The sequence below is a fragment of the Dufourea novaeangliae genome, unplaced genomic scaffold (assembly GCF_001272555.1).
Source record: "Dufourea novaeangliae isolate 0120121106 unplaced genomic scaffold, ASM127255v1 scaffold109, whole genome shotgun sequence".
Classification (NCBI taxonomy): domain Eukaryota; kingdom Metazoa; phylum Arthropoda; class Insecta; order Hymenoptera; family Halictidae; genus Dufourea; species Dufourea novaeangliae.
Genome location: NW_015373997.1, coordinates 2,713,036 through 2,731,020, shown reverse-complemented (window position 1 = coordinate 2,731,020; position 17,985 = coordinate 2,713,036). Strand labels below are relative to the sequence as shown.

Here is a 17,985-nt window from a genome sequence, read left to right as displayed (position 1 = left end):
CACGCAGTAGTATTATTTAATTTATATCCAATCTCTGCTTATATACTTTCTGTAAATTTAATTTTATAAGACGATTAAATTGATATCAGTCAAAATTGTCATTGAATTAATATTAAATTCTCATTTTATATAATATATTTAGTAGAATCTTTTAGGTTAAAAATTACATATGTTTAAAAATTGCACTTTAAACTGCCTACCTTCTCCGGAATTTTCTTTAATAAATAATTCTGAGTACCTTTATATTATTTCCAGGTATATATAAAAATGTGGACAAAATTTGTTTATATGTAAAAGCTTTATTTCACTTATCAATCGACACGTTTATAAGACAAAGAATCAGGTGCAATATAAATTTTAACATTAATGTAAATTTCTTAACATGTAACGTTTCTTTTGTTGATAAATTGTGAAATGGTATGGTTATGCATGGTTAAGAATAATTTAAATCTCCGTTTCACAATGAACCGTATGAAAAAGATAGACGTAAATGCAATTAAAGTTTATTCTTCCAGTTCACCAGCTTCCATTGCTTCGCGATACGATTTATCTTTTGTCCGGTCTGGGTCCAACTTAATCATATCATCAATTCTAAGAATCGTTGTTGCTGCTTCTGTGGCGAATTTTAAAGATTTTATTTTCGAAATGGCTGGCTCCAATACACCTGCTTTTTTATTGTCTTTGATAGTACCCTCGAGTAGATCAAGACCAACCCTATACAAAATGTAAATATTATTATTTGTAAGCATTTAGTTATCCTAAATAAGTGTTAAAATATCTCAAAATAAGTACCATTTCAAATCAGCAAGATCTGCTTTTGTTTGACTGGAATTGTGATAAGCACGTAATTTGGCTACGAGTTCAGTAGCATCCTGCGCCGCGTTGACTGCTAGTGTTTTTGGTATAACTAGCAACGATCTCGCGAATTCTGCAATGGCTAGTTGTTCCCGAGAACTCTGCAATTCAACAGTGAATAAATATAATCTTATATGTTATCATTTTTCATACAAAGTTAACTTACGAGTGAAGTTGCAAAATTTTCCAAGTATATTGAAAGAGCTGCCTCGACGCAACCACCACCTGCAACGACACTTTTGCTTTCCAATACCCGCTTAACAGCACACAATGCGTCGTGCACAGACCGTTCCATTTCATCGCAATAATAATCATTGGGTCCACGCAGAATAATTGAACTTGCTGTCCTTGCTTTCGGTCTGTTTAGAATAAATATTATTTTTCTTTTTCTTCATTCCTCTAAACCTCAATGTATGAACAGTGTCTTAAAACAAACCCCTTGATAAGAATAAGTTCATCATCGCAGACAATTTCTTGTACTACTTCAGCCGCTTCTCCAAGGAAACTAGGATCAAAACTTTCCTCTCCCTCCATATTCGTTAGAGAAGTAAGGAAATGTGCGCCTGTTGCTTTTGCAATTCTCTTCAAATCTGCCTTTTTACATCTGCGGATTGCCATTGCTTTGGCTTCGATGAAGTACTATGAAAAAGTATACAAGTATGTAATATTGAATTTTCCTTTATCTCGAAAGGCAACAACTTTGTTTTCATAATTCAAGTGTACCTTCAAACAGAGATCATCAATTCCGCCAGACACAAGAACAACGTTCGTGCCAGCAGTAAGAATCTTCTGAATACGTTCTTTCGTAATATCTGCTTCACGCTGACGCACGGCTTCAAGCTTCTCAGGATCTGTAATCAATACTTCAACACCCAACTTCATTTTTGTTTTCTGCAATGAAAAGTCTAGACATGCAACTTTTGCATTCACTATTCTCTTAGTCATTGCCTGAGAGGCCACGGTACAATTCAATGCATAGCCTTGCACCAATACAGATTCCCGAACACTCTTGCCATGAGCTTTTAAGACATTGACTGCTTTGACAGGATATAAAAATCCGCCTTTTCCATCGTTGACCTTTATTGCATTTGCTGCATCCACAACCATATTTCCAAAGAAATCAGTGTCACTGTCAATACATTAAGGAATAATAATAAAAATTTATAAATTATGATTCCTCAATTTTGCAAATACTTAATAGAAAACAAAGGATACGCTCCAATAATTTTACTCGACATAGAAGTTTTTGCTACATTAACTAGACAATCTCGTCCAAGTTCATCAACGCTAACTGTCAAATGTTCCTGAATATATTTGCAGGCTTCTCTGAAATAAAAATGTTACATATATTTTTGTTCCATTAAAATAACTATTTAATAATTACTTACTTGCAAGCAAGTCTGTAACCACTAATTACAGATGTTGGATGAATTTTCTGTTTTACAAGCTCATCAGCATTCTTTAATAACTCAGCTGCAACTATTACCTGTTACAATAATTTCTATTTAGGTTTGTTGCAAGTGAACATATTTCTGATATTCAATTTAAATGAACTTACAACTGATGTAGTACCATCTCCGACTTCATCATCCTGCAGTTGAGCTAACTCAACTAATACTCTTGCTGCTGGATGTTCTACTTCGAGTAAACGTAAGATTGTTGCTCCATCATTAGTAACAGTGACATCCTAAATATAAATATTTAAGATTGATTTTAAATCATGTATATTTTACAGAATATCCTAAAAAATTATATACATACACCAATGTCATCCACTAGCATTTTGTCTAAACCAACAGGACCCAAAGAGCTCTTTACTATGTTGGCAATAGCACAAGCAGCCATCACTAGGAAAGCAAAGAATACATCAAAGAAATTATACTCAATACATAAAGTTTAATTTTAACCAGTTGCAAATACATTAAAAATATTCAAACTGCCATGTCAATGTTTATTGCTAGAAAGAAAGAAATTTATAACATAACTTTGTTAGAGTACTTTTTAAAATTTTCTTTACTCAAGATCATTTCATAAATGGTTTAAACTTAACAATTATTAACTATTAATGATTAATAGCCAAAACCGACTGATAAATTTTCTCTTTCCATTAGCAAGTCACAACTGTGAACTAAAAAAACAATTTGTGTAACGCAACATTTTTTTACTCTCATTTAAAGAAAAATTAATGGGATCGTTGTTAGTAAGTATACACATTAAAAAGCTTAATAAATCTTCCAGTGAAAACGTATTAATATTGTTCTAATTTATAGAATAATACAAATTTTAGATGTTCGGAGTTGCATGTGGTTGTAATATGTAGTGTCACATGTATGTAAACAGTTATTTTTTCGTTATAAGCGCAAATTATTTAGTAACAATACTTTTATATGGTTTGAAAAATCGGAATAACGAATTTGATGAAAATCAAGTACAAAAATTCTGTCTAAAGTGAACGCCGACGCATTTAGTTAATGTACATTATAACCAAGTTTTCTTGCAGTGCAAACCATCAATATACCATTCTGTGTTCGTACAGGTGCTCCGGACTGTCGAACACCTCCTACGGCCAAAGGACTCGCTACCGTTGACATTTTCTAACAATATCTTTCCTTTTTGCAAAATACTAAAGTTCAACGTTGATCAAAAACTTTCGATTGCCGACAAAAGTTAGCTACCAAGAGATCCGCGTGTGACTAATAATGATAATAATCACGATGATCAGCGACGCCTATCCTTCTCATTTCCTTTTAGGGTCAAGTTTGATCCTGTCTTCGATTGGTTCATTTTTTGTATTTTCGTTTTCAATTGGTTGGAAATCGTGGACAAGGATCATCTTTAATTACCTTCTAGAAAAGTCCATAGATCCCAAATTCGCGATTTCCACTGTATACTAATTGTAATAAAAGAGTACGTATTAGAATGATGAGGGAGAATCTATACACCACTTTTATTAACATTTACATATTTATAATTTATATGGGAGTATGAATGGTTTTACTGCCTATTGTAAGAATTTTAATACGCACGAACAATTACTTTCTGGCAATTGGTAAATTTTTACATATGAATTTACTTACAAAAATTTTATTTATTACGAGTAATTAAATAATGGACGTATGTTAATATTCAGCTACGTGTCTCTCAAATTAAGTGAAATACAGAAGTTTTATTTTCTTGAAAATTGATGTCAAAGAATGCAGCAACTGGTCAGATTAGTTTCGTAAATAAATTGAAACCCTGTATCGGCACACTGTTTTTTAGGCTATTAAATATTACACGGAATCTTTTAGGAAGTAGTAAACTCTTTTATACAAATTCAATGAAATACTTTCAGGTACCCAGTTTAGGGCTATGAAATTAGAATGTTCAAGAAGAGGTAAAGAAGTTTCATATTTGCAATTATTTTGTGATACTGTAATAGAAATCGGTATCCTGTGAGAAAAATGATATTTAACGATATGAAATGAATAATAAATAACGGTCTTAGGGATTTATACTGGAGAGCTAAATCTTTCAACGGAACATGTCACTTAAACAAATTAGATAAAAATGGTATTTATTTGGGGAATATGAACATCATACATAAACGAGAGCGGTAGAGCGAGCTGCGGTATCGGTGCTCTCCGTCGGTGTCGACGCGTACCGAACGATGCCGAAGATGGTCGGCACTGCCTACGTCTTTTAAACTTGGGCTGTAGAAGTATCTGCAGATGGCACCCCCACCACTTTGTTGGCGAAAATTGGAACTAATTCCAGAACTTCTTCCAAAACTTAAAAGTTTTAGAATTAATTATTTTGTTATTATTTATTATTTCTTATTACTTTTTTGGTTAATTGATATTAGGAAGAGGAATGGAGATAGTGCCGGGATTAATGAATAACGCATATGCATGATTTGACTGTCTTTTATTGAAAAAGTCGTAAAACAATATACAATTTGCAATGGTATTTGTGTAGTTTAACACTGCTTTAAATACTACTTATATATGTATACACACTGATTCGCCGCGTGTTCTCTAGTGTATCCGTTCCTCTCTTAGTATTATTTATCATGGATAACTTATATTACGTATATCGTATATAGTTTATACATATGTTTATAAAATATTTAAATAATATATAAAGTATAGTACTGTAATTTATTCTCTTTCAGCGCAGAAACAACTTTTGTGTTGGGTAACAGGATTAGGAAAATATAATTCGATACAAGTAGGTATCGATATTTTTGTTTCGATACCGAGTAATTATCGATACCTTCATACAAAAGTAGTTATGAATACAAGTATCGATACCTTGGTGGTATCGATTCAATTCTATTGCGAATACAATCTATATCTATATTATTACATGCATTGATACAAAGTGATAAAAGTAAATATTCAATTAAAATCGTTATGCATTGTTTAATTCACATTGCATAATATTTGTTATTATAGTTACAAACGTTTAATACGATTTTGAAAACTGTCATTTTCTTTAATTTATAAATGAAAACTTGTGTTGATTGGTTATAGTACACCTAAAGAAACGAACAGATACCTAGTGTGTTGTAATTCAAATAATTTTATTTCAGACATGTCCTTTCTAACACATTTACTTGGCAGTACTTTGCAGAATACTAGACCCCTTACAAATATTACCTCCACTAACATAGGTTTGTATATAGTAAATATTGTTTCTCTAATATAATTTGTTCTAATTTATTGTAACACAAAAAATGGTTAATGTGTTAAGTTAATAGCATGAAATACAAGCAAGTAAATTTCTAAATGCTTAACAGTGTGTGTGAGGAATGCATCAAAGAAGGCCAGTAGTAGTACAAGAATTAAACCTGGTCATCCAAGACCAAAACACAGAGGATGGAAAGTACAAGATGGGTGGTTTGTTCAAAAAGGCCATATATTAGCTACCCAACTTAGACCTAGATTCCACCCTGGACTTTACGTAAGTTTAATTGTGTTTCTAGAATATATATTCATATAGAAGAATTTATTACAAAACATTACCAATGTAATTAGAGATGCGAGGTTTGAAAGTCTATTAGCATATAATTATTACTGTTGAGGCTTTTGTATGTAAGCTATGTTATTTTACAATTGTTTAACAAACTAATCAAATCTTTGCCTCACGATTATTGAATCAAGACATGAACAAGATACAGTGCCATTGAAACATCATCAGATTTCCAAAAGTATATGACTTATGCTAAAAAGCCTTTACATTGAAACTAAATAAACATATAATAAATACAACAATAAAAATGTCACGAGTATAGTATATGAATCATTGAACTCTATGGTTTCTTCATGAGTGTGATTAATTTCTAGGTTGGTATGGGCAGAAATGGGACATTATATGCCTTGGAAGCTGGAAGAGTAATTATCACTTCTGAAAAAATTAATCCCAATACCACTCATACCTGGGCAACAATGAACTATGCAGGCAGAGAGAACAGTGTTATTTATAAGAAGCATTTTAATGTTATTCCTGAAAAACAACACAACAGATTTATATTAATTGATACTGTTTGAAATGAAATCTTCTAATTTTATTTAGGTTTCCTTTCATAAAGTAAAGGTACAAGTATATAGTGTGGAAGTAAAATTCTTATTTTATTCCTTTTACAAATTTGATAGTGCGTGCTACCCATTTTCAAGTACACTACTCTCTGCCCACTGAAACGATTGATACACGACATTATTTTTATCTTTAGAAAAAAATGCATACACTCGTGTTTTTCGAACATGACAAGCAATGCGACATTGAGCTGAAAGTTCAGTTATTGGAATTTCTTCGTCTCTGTCCTTACACTGAACTATAAATTGAGAATGAAACATAACAGGATCACCTGAAAATTTCGAAATTCTAAATACTTCTATTAATTTTTACTTAATGTTTAAATAACTGATAGTCAGTTGCATATTACATACCAGGATATACTAAAAAATCTCCTCCAAATTTTTCTCCACTTGTCACATAATATCCCCTCTCCCATAGATCCTTGTATGTATTATATCGAAGTTGTTCTTTAGAGTTGGAAGGATATTTCCATTCTACAATTTCAACATCATCTTTGTCTACCCATGGATATACTAAAAATATACATTTATTAATTGATGAAGAAATAGGAAACAATTTTTATAGAACATATACCTGAAATTACACTCTATTATTTCATACATTGTTATTAATAAATTCTGGAGGTTTATGCAAATTCGCTTATGAAAGATTATTTTAAAGTCCACAGTAAAAAAAAATTATTTCATCAATTATATAGTTTATTGAGTTAAAAATTAAATACATACCAAATTAATCTTAGTCTAATTATTTGATTGCGGATGTACATGCATCTATAGTACACAAAAATGTACAATGTATTAAAAAAAAAACATTTTACCCAATAGTCATAAATTAATCTTTATAAATTGTTTGAATACAGATGTTAAATTTTTCTATCAATTAGATTATAAAAATATGAATTTGCCCAAATATCCATGGAATAATTATATACTTTATTATCAGTATAAATATTACACTCACCTGTATGAGTCTGAATTAGTGCTTCAGTTTTATCTAATGTAGGTAATTTTGCCATTTCTTCTTCCAATAACTGTTGTCTATTTATCTCAATATTATTAAGAGCTTCTTGCACTTTTGGATCTAATGATTTCTTTATTTTCTTTTTACCTGTCTGTATTCCAAGTATCTTCCGTTTTTTTCCTTCTATAATTTTGTCCATCATACCAATCACCTATAAAAATGATTTATAAAATAAAATTCCTATGTTTAATATATAATTGGGAATACACAATAAAAAAAATTATTCATGTAACCTGTTTTTTTCTTTCATTCCTTAAGCATTCCTTTTGCTCTACAAACAATGTATTTCGGTATTCTTCGAAAGCTTGTTTCAATGATTCTGTTGGTGGTTTTTGAAGACATGGAAAATGGACAAGCTGTGCAAAGTTTTTTTCAAGTAAAAGAGATACTTCTTCTGGTTGTAAAAGTAATGGAAGTCCTGAGAGTATATCTTGTCTAGGTTTCTTTGGAAGGCAACCTATTAATTCACCAACTATTCTATGATCTCTACGAAGTTTTAACCAATCTAAAACATAAAAATAATTTGATTGTCTTAAAAAATTTTTCGATGAACTTAAACACAATAAAATCTGTGTTTGAAAAGTAATAAAAAAAATCACCTTCTGCACTCCATACAAAAACATTACTTCTTGATGAAATTAAATCTATCATTTTTAATGCAAAAGATGTTAGAGAATTATGTACTATAATACTACTGAACCTAAAAACAGTACTATGCTTTGTTACTTTTCCACGTTGATAATTTACATTTCATTAATAATTTTAAAAGTGGTAATATATGTATATTATTTATATTTTTGATAAACCATTTCAAATATTACTGTATTTTCATCATCATAAATAGTGTTTTCAAGCATCAAATCGAGAATTCGAGGTAAATAAATCGTATTTTATATACTTCAATTACACTGAATAACCATTATTTGGAAAACAATTGTTTCCTTCAGTTTTGATTTTCATTAACTGATCAAATTAAATATAAAATACTGATCGACATATAAACAACTCCAGTGCATTGAGCTCATAGACATTTCTATGCTATGATTATGATTGAACCAGATTGAACTCTATACCGGAGTATGTGGTGTGTGAACCGTGTGAAGCATGTGGGACATGTGGACCAATGTGGACTGTGGATTCAGTTGGATAATCCAACTTGGATTGTCCCTGCGCTGTATCCCTACTCTTTGGATTAACTGTGGTGGCGCCAAAAACACTGTCACAATCGGTCCTATATAAGTGCCTAGCCTGGTGAACACTTTCATAAATGTTTCGCAGTGTTTCGCGGGTAAAATGGCGCTATGGAACAAAGTGTTGTCAGGTTTTGATAAAGAAGAAGAGACTGTGAATTTTGGTACACGAACGGTCGCGGAAAATAATGGTTCGTTGTATGAAATTTCTACAATTGCCACGATACAATCTGACGGAAAGGTAACTTGCTACTTACTTTGTTTTGAAAGTCACAGAATCTTGTATAACAGTGTTTAACGGTCACCGCTTTGAATATGATTGTTTATACATCTCTTAATTCGATTTTATTTTAAATTGACACCAATTTGTTTTACTTCACTTGGCATTTACCAATTTTACATTTCCGTGTATAATTTAAATTTAAAATTGTATTTATACGTATATAGAATCGAATAAAATTTGAAACATGTATATATTTTAAATATTTGCATGCCCGTATTTTTATCGGTATTTTATTGGTAAACTGTACTATATATTCATATCTGGTCAAATAATTAAAAAAATTATATTACTATTTATATTATTTTTATATTTATTTAAGAAATATTTCATTAAAATTTGTTACTGTTTTCATCTTTAATTGAGGCCCAATTTACATTCAACACATGTATAATAATTCTATAATTTTATAAGGTAGAAACAGAGCCAAGTGTTTTGGCATCTGTGCAATATTCAAGGGTTTGCGTGGTAATTGATAAATCAATTACCATATTTGAGAATGAAACATGCAAGGAAATATTACTAAGTGTCAGTTTTGGATTATTGATATCCTGTTACTATATCTCTGACAATGGTACATATCTATTTGTTGTATTGTCAAATGGAGTTTTGTATTGCCTTAATCTGTTATCTAAAGGGCAAATCATCTTTACAAAGTAAGTACAAAAAAATATTAAAATATTATGCAGTTGTTATATTATAACTGTGTGTAATAATATACTTCTTTTATGCATAGAAATATTACAAAAAACAGAGATCCCATAGTAACAATATTTTTGCAAAATGAATGTGATCAATATATTAATATATATCTTGTTGCAAGAAGTGGGACCATTTACAGGTAATACATAAACTTCTAGTATGAAATTTTTAAATTGTAATCAATTGTATTTTAGAGTTTCAAAATTCAATTTAAACCTGATTGAAGTTGCTATTTTAAATGACACCAATGTAACAATAAAAGAAGTTATAGAACAAATTGAATGTACAGAGTTGTTCAAAGGTTTTTCCAATAATGAGGTATATTGGAATTTATTCTTATCTTTTCTATATACTTTATCATAAAAACAAAGATATTAACATGAATATTTTACAGGTAATATATGCTGCTGTAGGTATCGTAAGCAAGGAGATATCAGTAGCTATGTTATGTTCAAATATGTTATTTATGTGGCCCAATGAACAATATAATAATTTTAGTACTGTGAATTACAATTATACCAAAGTAAAATTCTTTAAAAATCACATGTAGGTATTTATAAAATTTTTCATCAGAACTGTTCACATTCTTATGTGAATTCCACCACAAATAAGTGATGGTAACATAAGTATACTAATTAATAATAATAAATCGTTTAATTAATGATTTTAGGGCAATGCTATGCTTATGTATAGACAACACATTAAATATAGTATGCCCTAGAACTTTACTTGGTTTGAAAGTGTATCATAAACCAGTATCAGACTTTGTGATAATTGAAAATACTGATAGTAGCTCGTGTCTAATTCTTATTTTGACAGTAAATGATGATCAGTACAATAAATACACATTACGTGTCCTTTCATTCCCAGGTATAAGATACATTTATACAAATTATGTGCACATTACTTATATCACAATTGAATCGCTCTTTTTTTTTTCAGATTTCGAACTAAAATTTCAAATAAATGTACCTATCACAACATACCTTGTGGAAATCATGGATCCCCGGGACGAAATAATATTATTCTTGGAAGGCATTAATAACTTTCAGAATGATACTAAATACATAGACACAATTAGAATAAAAGCTGTATCAGAAAGTCTTCCAGAATATCAATTCCAACGTTTAATAAGAAGGGAGCAGTTTAACAGAGCTGAGGTTTTTGCGAGAAATTTTAATTTGTCCATGGAACCTATCTACTGTGCAAAAGCATCATTACTTATATCTCAACTTGGTCCTTGGGCAAAGAAAGGCTATAATTTAATTCAATTAAATGAGCTTCTGAGTCTATTTGATAAAATACAAAATGTGCAATATGTAGTAGAATGTTGTAGCAAGGCTCTTATACCGCAGCATAAGCAGATGAGGCAAATTTATTTATATGCACGGACAAGAATAACAGAGGACACTACAGTATTTATGTTTCCAATAATAGTATATGTAAATATTAGTTTATGTATTCTTTATGTTAGTTATAGTTGTGTTACTCATTTTAGAACACGAAAACTGATAACCATCTGAACCTACTGTGTTTGATTAACAATACACTGCACAAATTAGAAACATTTCACTTGATTTGGGGACATCAAAAAGATTTTGATTATTACGACGATGATACTATGAAGGAATGGATAAGATTTTCAAGAGTAAACTTTATAGAAGAGTATAAAACACATTTAAGTTTGGTGAGATTTCTATTTTACATTACTTTCAATGTAATAACAAATTTGAGAAGAGATATGTCATTAGACAAATAAAATTACTTTTGTTATAGGGAGAAATGGAAGCTGCTACTTTGATTTGGACTAGACATCTTCCAGACATAATGGTATACATATCTGAAGAAACTGTACGAGATATACTTACAACTCTCCCTGAAAGAATATCTCCATCCAATCTTTGGCCATGGTTATCACATTTCATACCCACTTTACTGTCTATTATTCCCGGAGCTACGCGTGAAATTATTCTTTGGGGATGTAAAAAAATTAAGTCGTTCGAGCAATCGCATCGCAGTGCGTGGCCTCAGATTGGAATTGACTTTGCTGAAAAATTTATAAAATTATTCAGATACAAAGAAAATCGTCAACTTTTTGATATTCATCGTGAATGCCTAAGCAAAGACTCGAATGTGAAACAACTTGTTCTTTTGATACAAGCCATGTCTGATATTAAAAAGTTGAAAGTTAATTATAGGTAATTTAACACTTCCTAATTGTTCAACAGTTTTACATATATATTTAAATAACACTGGATAAACATTTCAGATTAGCAATATCTCTTGATGCGTACATAGGAGATCCTGTTAAAGTATCATACATGTTACTGGATAAGATATATGTGGATATCATCCCAGACTTTGTGAATACATTTTTGAAACAGTACATGCTAAACAACTCTTTAGACAATGATTATATTTTCTCTTCGTACATACAGGTCTGTGTTATTGAATTAAATAACAAATATGAAATGTTTCTATAATTATGTTTTTTCTTTTTGTAGAAAATTATAACAAATTCTAAAAATTGGTGGTCTGGTGAAGAAGCTCCATGGGAGAAACGTGTTGTTGTTGTAATTAGTTTAATTCAAAACGTAGAGGTACGATTAAGAAAATATAAAAAATACCGTATATTAAACATGTGTATCATCTACATATATTCTTATTAAATTCACTTGTAGACCAGATTACAGCAAACGTTAGAAATCTTGAGAAAAGCTTCAGTTCCTTGGAGTTCAAGTATGGTGAATATAGCAGAAATAAGTAGTAACTTGGACCATACTTTAGCATCTCAAGTCAGGATAGAATTCAACTCTGTCCCAATAAAGCTTATATTAAAAAAGTACGGCTACGAACGTATTGGTATAAACGATGTTAGTAAACCTTAAAAATGCTTTGACAAATTACATAATTAAAATTTAATTTGTGTATGTATATTTTTTTTTAAGAAATTAATTTACCGTATAATAAAAGAAAATCATGAAAGCATGATCTCACATATTCAACAAATAACTAAAAATGACCCGTTATTACGAAAAAAGGCATTCTCATCTTGTATAAATTACTACTTATCCAAGGGGTAAGAATTTTTTAATTGAAATATCAATTTTTAAGGATTTATTTGATCAAATTTACAAGAGAAATCGTCTTATAGGGATATTGGAAAAGCAATGGAAATATTGAATTCTTTGGAGACTGATATTTTATTATATTGTTGCGTACAAATTGTTAATTACGTGACGGCTAGTTTAACGTTAAAGGTAATTTATCAATATTTCACTATCGAAATTGACTGTGTTTGTATTCATATTCATATTTTACTGTTTAGGCATTACCAAAATGTGTTGAACATTATGTCGAAATGTTGGGTTGGGTGAAGTTACAATTGGAAGAAATTTCACAAAAACTTAAAGCTCAGTCACATTTCTGCAACAGTGTTATTATTAATATAGACGAAATAAAAGCGATATATATCTTGAAAAAAGAATTCCAGATAAGTGTTACAATGAAAGAATATCAATTAAAAAAAAAGCAAATTTTACAGACTTACATCGAGAAATTGCACAATGGTAAGAGATAACTGTTATATGTAGATTCAACAATTGATCGCCTAAATTTATAATTAATGTAATTTTAGGGGTTGTAGAGAAGAATGGTAACTTCGTTATTATGTACAGACAAATAATGAAAGTGGCAGACTTACTTGAAATACAAAGACTTGATGCTGTTTCTTTGTTATTAGAGCAGACAAAGAATATAGATGTATTTAAATATTTTACTAGGTAAATGAATACACACCTATCTACATAAAAATAAAACGAATTTAAAATAATTTTATATTATAATTTGCTTTTGCTTAGGTTTGAAGAAGGACAAGTAAGTTTAACACCAGACGAATGTGCATACATGTACCGAATATGTTTAACAATGTTACAATATACTGAAATGGATGAAGATATTGCAACCACTATACACAATTTATGTACTACCGCATTATGTGTTTGTGCAGATGGTACGCATCTATATCTATTATAGTTAACTTCAAAATTATTGTTAATGAATTCAATTATGCAAAAGGTCAAGAATTAATTAAGATTAATAATTTTATTAGTTATCAGAATGTATTTCAGGTAAATTGCAACCCATGTTATTATTAGTTGCCTGTGTACGCTTGTATCAGGAATGTTTTAATAAAAATACTGCGTATAGTTCAAATTCGTTAGATTCAAAGCAAGAAGAAATTTCAAAAACGAACTGGCAATTATATACAATATATAACGATTTAGCGATCGCTGCAGATGAACTTTTGCTACCATTATTTAAAGATATGATCTTTGTGCAGCAATACTATACAGCTAAACCGGAATCTGGTAAATTATGTCGATAGCGGCAACCATTATGGTATGTATAACTTAATAATGTTACTAATACATTACTTTATATTTTATCTATATAACAGACACAGAAAATCTGATAATAAATGAAACTGTTGAAAATTTCAATCAAGAACCACTGAAAAATTTCCTAGATAAAATAAGAAAATTGAAAGTGGAACATAATGATTATTGCCTGTTGCGGATTATCAAGACTTTGTACTTCAATTTTTGCATTGTGTCAGACACAAATTCTGCTTTAATAACAGAAATTAAAACACTGTATGATCAATTTTTAATAATATTATTAAAAAAAGTAATAAGTACTCGAGCATTTGATCTTCCACTTGGTTTATCTTGTATGTTTACGCTATCCAAATTAGAGGCATACAAATGGATCTCTGCTACCTCTAAGGCGTAAGTGTTTCGTTTAATTGTAGATTTGTGGATAGCTGTACAAATTATAAACATATGTTTCTTCAGGTATCAATCAAATTGCACTCGACACTTCAGACTATCAATACTTGGATATGAATATTTTAATTTGAGTAAAAATCAGTCACTTATGCAGACTTATAAGGATAACAAAATGTTGCACTATTGGGCACAGAAGTTATCAAAATATTCTATTTCATACAAAGGTTGGTATTATCGTAACATACATTAGATAGTTAAGAATACATATTTAAAAAAATATTTACAGAAATTTTAACCAGTGATGCTATAGCTAAGAGGGAAATACTGCAACGCGTTATGAATTATAGTAACGATGATATGACTTCCTTATTTCAAGATTTTTGTACTAACTTCAGCTTCGACATTCAAGACTGTTTATTAATTTATTTACAAACAATAGTAATGTCATGGAATCCAAAATTAAATACATCCAATATTAATGGAAAGAAGGGTACAGTAGAGTATGATTATCATTCATTTCATATTTACAGTTCTGATATTCATTGTTTGTAAATTTCATAGAATTACGCATTGATGAGAGTGAAGTGAAAGGGCTTGAAAATAAGTGCACTGCCATAGCTGCAAAAATTTCAGACAAAGTTGCTTTAAAGAACTGTGTTACTACTACTTTGTCACAAGTAACGAAATAATCTGAATTACTAAGATATTATAAAAGTTCCAGTATCTTCGAAATCATATATTTATTATTTCAGGTCAATTTTTATCATTATGAAGTATTTATAATCCTTATGGACCTTATAGAAGACACAAATATTCAACATAGAAATTACTTTTGTTTCTTACAAAATTATACACGAAACAGGTAAATATAATGAATAATTCTTTCATTACATCATTACTGTATGTAAAAGTTCCACCCAAAAATTATTCTAGCCAACCTACACAGATAGAACGTGACGAGTGGATGCATCTAAATCCAGGATATACATGTCTACCACCTATAGCAGAATGGCGATTGCCTTTTTTACCTAAAGTTGAATTATGGACACTTATAAGTATGGTTTCATTATCATAGTTTATATCATTTATATAATACATTGGTTATTTAACATAATTTTTGGCGAATATATCTAATGTCAATTGTCGATTAACTTTCAGCTCCAGAATTAAACTTAAAAAGCTTGGAGATGTGGTTAGACATAGCGCCTATTCTTAAATTGCAACCGCACATCATATGTACGTTAGCTATTAAAGGAGAGATTACACGTACTTGGGGGACTAAACAGAAAACTGGCAAATGGAGTCTGTGTTCAAAAAACAGCAGTTTGTTAAACGACATAAAAAAGTGCATAGAACGAATGACGGGACCGAAAGCATTATATTATGGCACAGCAGCATTATATTATGTTGTGAATCATACTCCTCCAGGTATTATAGAATTTTTAAATTGTACACTATATTTATTGCAATTTCAGTTACCTAAGTGTTTGTAAAATATAAAATAATTATTATATATTTACTAGGTGCTGACCAAGTAGCAGCAGTTGAAGAATGTTACAAATATGCCCAGCTATCGGTTCAGAACTCTACTAAATTTGAAGAAGGAATGCTTGAGGTATACGTCTTCCTTTTATTTCGTACAACTTTTATAAACATATAAATTTAACTTTTACGGTTCTGTTTAGAAAATAAAATTCAAATATTTACACTTTACATCGGAACATATCTTACGTACTCACGGCTTAGGAAACTCGAACTACCTATCGTTGATCGGAAATCCACATAAGTTAGTTCGTGAATTATACAAAGACGAAAGTATATCGCAAAGATATCGTTGCGTAATTGATCACAGACCTGACATAAATTCTGCAGTTAATGCTATCTGTGAATTGTTTTCCATCAATATGATAAAACTGCGGATGGAGTTGTTACAAGAGTGGTTGCAACCAGATACTAAATATATAAAATTTAATCAAAGTGTAATGGATACATTTTCAATAACAAATTCTGAATCAAATTCAAATTCTGATGACAACTTATTAAGGTACAATATTTTATAGTGAAAACACCATTTTTGTTTTCTATGTATATGTATACTGCTGCCCAAAAGTATGGGATCAGTTATGATAATTAAAGAAACAATAAAATATTAATCTACACAGATTTGATAAAAATAATGTGGTAAAACTGATTGAAAATGATTTGTGTACATACTGATTCTGTAACTTTTATTACATCATAACAAAATAATAAGTTACTGTTCCATCAATTATGAACTCTGTTTCTATATTTTTGGGTGGTAATATATATTATAAAATCTTTAAGCATTGTAATGAATTTCTAGGGCATGTTATATTCTTGAATATGGAGATCTCGAATTGTCAGCTAACTTCCTAATAAATATAGGCTTTGGTGATGGTAACGAAGATTATAGTCCTGAAGCTCGTTACAGAGCTCTTCATGTATTACAGACCATAGTCGATACTGCCAAATTAGAAGATCTGACTAAACGTGATATTCAAACAATTAGGTTTGTATGACAATGAATGTTTAACCTAATTTTTCATCATATAATTTATTGCAATTACATTTTTTATTTCTTTTAATATATTTAAATAATTGATTTTTAGAAATCACATGAAGTCTCTGAAGTATATAGGTAAACTAGAATCGTTGGGAGTTGATTATAGCACAAATACGTTTGAAGCGTGTTCTAAACATGAACTGGTACAAATATTATGGAAAACCCAAAGATATTCTTCACAAGCACTTGTTTTTATTGCGCAAATATGTATAGATTTTGAAATATACGAATATACCTTGTGGGATAATAATTTAACTCAAATAGCTAAATTATTAATGGTAAAAAATTGTATTTTCTAATTATATAAGAAATGTAAACATATGAAATTGGTAAATGTACATACATTCATGTTTATTCTTTTAGATTGATGAACTGAAAAAGATTTTGTTACAAGTGCGAAATAGAAGCGTGATTATAAATTGTAATGGATACCTGTTAGGATGGCAAGCAGTGATTTCAGAACCATTCAGAAAAATGGATCACAATCCAACTTCTGAACAAATAAACAATTGCCTCGAAACGTTACAACTATTATATTCATGTCCTGTTGTGCATATGTTGTGCTTTAATGACACTATAAAATATTGTTTTCAGTGCCAACAACCGCATTTAGCTGCTGCACTTTTACCCTTTCTAAACGGTAATGATAAAAACGATGTTTTAGAGGTAAGTAGTTTAATGTTTAATTTAATTCACTCCATTACACATTTAAGTGTATAAAATCTTTGGGTAAAAAAAATGAAATAAATTTTCTTATAGAAAATTAAGAACACGTCAAATGTTCCGAAAATCCTAGAAGATTTAAATAACTTGTCCTTAAATGGAATACTCTGCGTGCCCTATGTAAGTATACAGAGTTGATGTTAGTTACATAAAAAATTAAAAAAGTTTAATTATTCTTATTAATATTATTGTCATTAACTTTTCAGTGTAATAAGATGATACAAAATGTACTACTAAAAAATGAAATTCCATGAATTTATG

General features: G+C 29.9%; 4 protein-coding genes across 4 annotated transcripts; 2 read left to right on the top strand and 2 right to left on the bottom strand.

The window, feature by feature from the left end:
- Positions 1 to 348: 348 nt before the first annotated feature.
- On the bottom strand, positions 349 to 3,537 carry LOC107188020 (T-complex protein 1 subunit alpha). The gene is made up of 10 exons (XM_015576240.1): positions 3,374 to 3,537; positions 2,617 to 2,702; positions 2,414 to 2,542; positions 2,244 to 2,341; positions 2,071 to 2,181; positions 1,579 to 1,984; positions 1,292 to 1,494; positions 1,022 to 1,214; positions 793 to 956; positions 349 to 714 (listed from the first exon to the last, which is right to left on the bottom strand). The coding sequence occupies exons 1-10, from the start codon at positions 3,444 to 3,446 to the stop codon at positions 504 to 506; spliced, it is 1,674 nt and encodes a 557-aa protein (XP_015431726.1). The 5' UTR covers positions 3,447 to 3,537; the 3' UTR covers positions 349 to 503.
- A 1,629-nt stretch (positions 3,538 to 5,166) lies between these two features.
- On the top strand, positions 5,167 to 6,464 carry LOC107188024 (39S ribosomal protein L27, mitochondrial). The gene is made up of 4 exons (XM_015576245.1): positions 5,167 to 5,226; positions 5,429 to 5,509; positions 5,636 to 5,799; positions 6,183 to 6,464. The coding sequence occupies exons 2-4, from the start codon at positions 5,431 to 5,433 to the stop codon at positions 6,384 to 6,386; spliced, it is 447 nt and encodes a 148-aa protein (XP_015431731.1). The 5' UTR covers positions 5,167 to 5,226; positions 5,429 to 5,430; the 3' UTR covers positions 6,387 to 6,464.
- LOC107188023 (tRNA-splicing endonuclease subunit Sen34) lies at positions 6,427 to 8,106 on the bottom strand. Its single transcript, XM_015576244.1, has 5 exons — positions 8,055 to 8,106; positions 7,689 to 7,960; positions 7,396 to 7,606; positions 6,786 to 6,947; positions 6,427 to 6,703 (listed from the first exon to the last, which is right to left on the bottom strand). Exons 1-5 carry the CDS (start codon positions 8,104 to 8,106, stop codon positions 6,498 to 6,500), a joined length of 903 nt encoding a protein of 300 aa, XP_015431730.1. The 3' UTR covers positions 6,427 to 6,497.
- A 642-nt stretch (positions 8,107 to 8,748) lies between these two features.
- On the top strand, positions 8,749 to 17,978 carry LOC107187970 (kinetochore-associated protein 1). Its single transcript, XM_015576180.1, has 32 exons — positions 8,749 to 8,886; positions 9,340 to 9,581; positions 9,662 to 9,766; positions 9,822 to 9,945; positions 10,022 to 10,173; positions 10,298 to 10,497; positions 10,570 to 11,042; positions 11,126 to 11,314; positions 11,404 to 11,825; positions 11,897 to 12,065; positions 12,132 to 12,227; positions 12,309 to 12,500; positions 12,576 to 12,706; positions 12,782 to 12,887; positions 12,956 to 13,196; positions 13,265 to 13,409; positions 13,488 to 13,639; positions 13,758 to 13,997; positions 14,087 to 14,417; positions 14,484 to 14,641; positions 14,704 to 14,907; positions 14,979 to 15,094; positions 15,170 to 15,279; positions 15,351 to 15,472; positions 15,576 to 15,845; positions 15,941 to 16,032; positions 16,103 to 16,461; positions 16,762 to 16,947; positions 17,048 to 17,279; positions 17,365 to 17,667; positions 17,761 to 17,844; positions 17,931 to 17,978. Exons 1-32 carry the CDS (start codon positions 8,749 to 8,751, stop codon positions 17,976 to 17,978), a joined length of 6,132 nt encoding a protein of 2,043 aa, XP_015431666.1.
- The last annotated feature ends 7 nt before the right edge of the window (positions 17,979 to 17,985 follow it).

What these genes read in the sequence shown, in the direction of transcription:
- LOC107188020 (XM_015576240.1), bottom strand. Translation starts at nt 3,446, where the DNA reads ATGTCAACGGTAGCGAGTCCTTTGGCCGTAGGAGGTGTTCGACAGTCC. An exon ending in TGCTAGTGGATGACATTGGT is followed by an intron (nt 2,543 to 2,616) that starts GTATGTATATAA and finishes ATTTATATTTAG; the next exon opens with GATGTCACTGTTACTAATGA. An exon ending in GATCTTGCTGATTTGAAATG is followed by an intron (nt 715 to 792) that starts GTACTTATTTTG and finishes CATTTTGTATAG; the next exon opens with GGTTGGTCTTGATCTACTCG.
- LOC107187970 (XM_015576180.1), top strand. Translation starts at nt 8,749, where the DNA reads ATGGCGCTATGGAACAAAGTGTTGTCAGGTTTTGATAAAGAAGAAGAG. An exon ending in CGATACAATCTGACGGAAAG is followed by an intron (nt 8,887 to 9,339) that starts GTAACTTGCTAC and finishes TAATTTTATAAG; the next exon opens with GTAGAAACAGAGCCAAGTGT. An exon ending in ATTATGTGTTTGTGCAGATG is followed by an intron (nt 13,640 to 13,757) that starts GTACGCATCTAT and finishes AATGTATTTCAG; the next exon opens with GTAAATTGCAACCCATGTTA.
- LOC107188023 (XM_015576244.1), bottom strand. Translation starts at nt 8,106, where the DNA reads ATGATAGATTTAATTTCATCAAGAAGTAATGTTTTTGTATGGAGTGCA. An exon ending in TTTTGTATGGAGTGCAGAAG is followed by an intron (nt 7,961 to 8,054) that starts GTGATTTTTTTT and finishes TTTATGTTTTAG; the next exon opens with ATTGGTTAAAACTTCGTAGA. An exon ending in ACTAATTCAGACTCATACAG is followed by an intron (nt 6,948 to 7,395) that starts GTGAGTGTAATA and finishes GTATATTTTTAG; the next exon opens with TATATCCATGGGTAGACAAA.
- LOC107188024 (XM_015576245.1), top strand. Translation starts at nt 5,431, where the DNA reads ATGTCCTTTCTAACACATTTACTTGGCAGTACTTTGCAGAATACTAGA. An exon ending in TATTACCTCCACTAACATAG is followed by an intron (nt 5,510 to 5,635) that starts GTTTGTATATAG and finishes AATGCTTAACAG; the next exon opens with TGTGTGTGAGGAATGCATCA. An exon ending in GATTCCACCCTGGACTTTAC is followed by an intron (nt 5,800 to 6,182) that starts GTAAGTTTAATT and finishes ATTAATTTCTAG; the next exon opens with GTTGGTATGGGCAGAAATGG.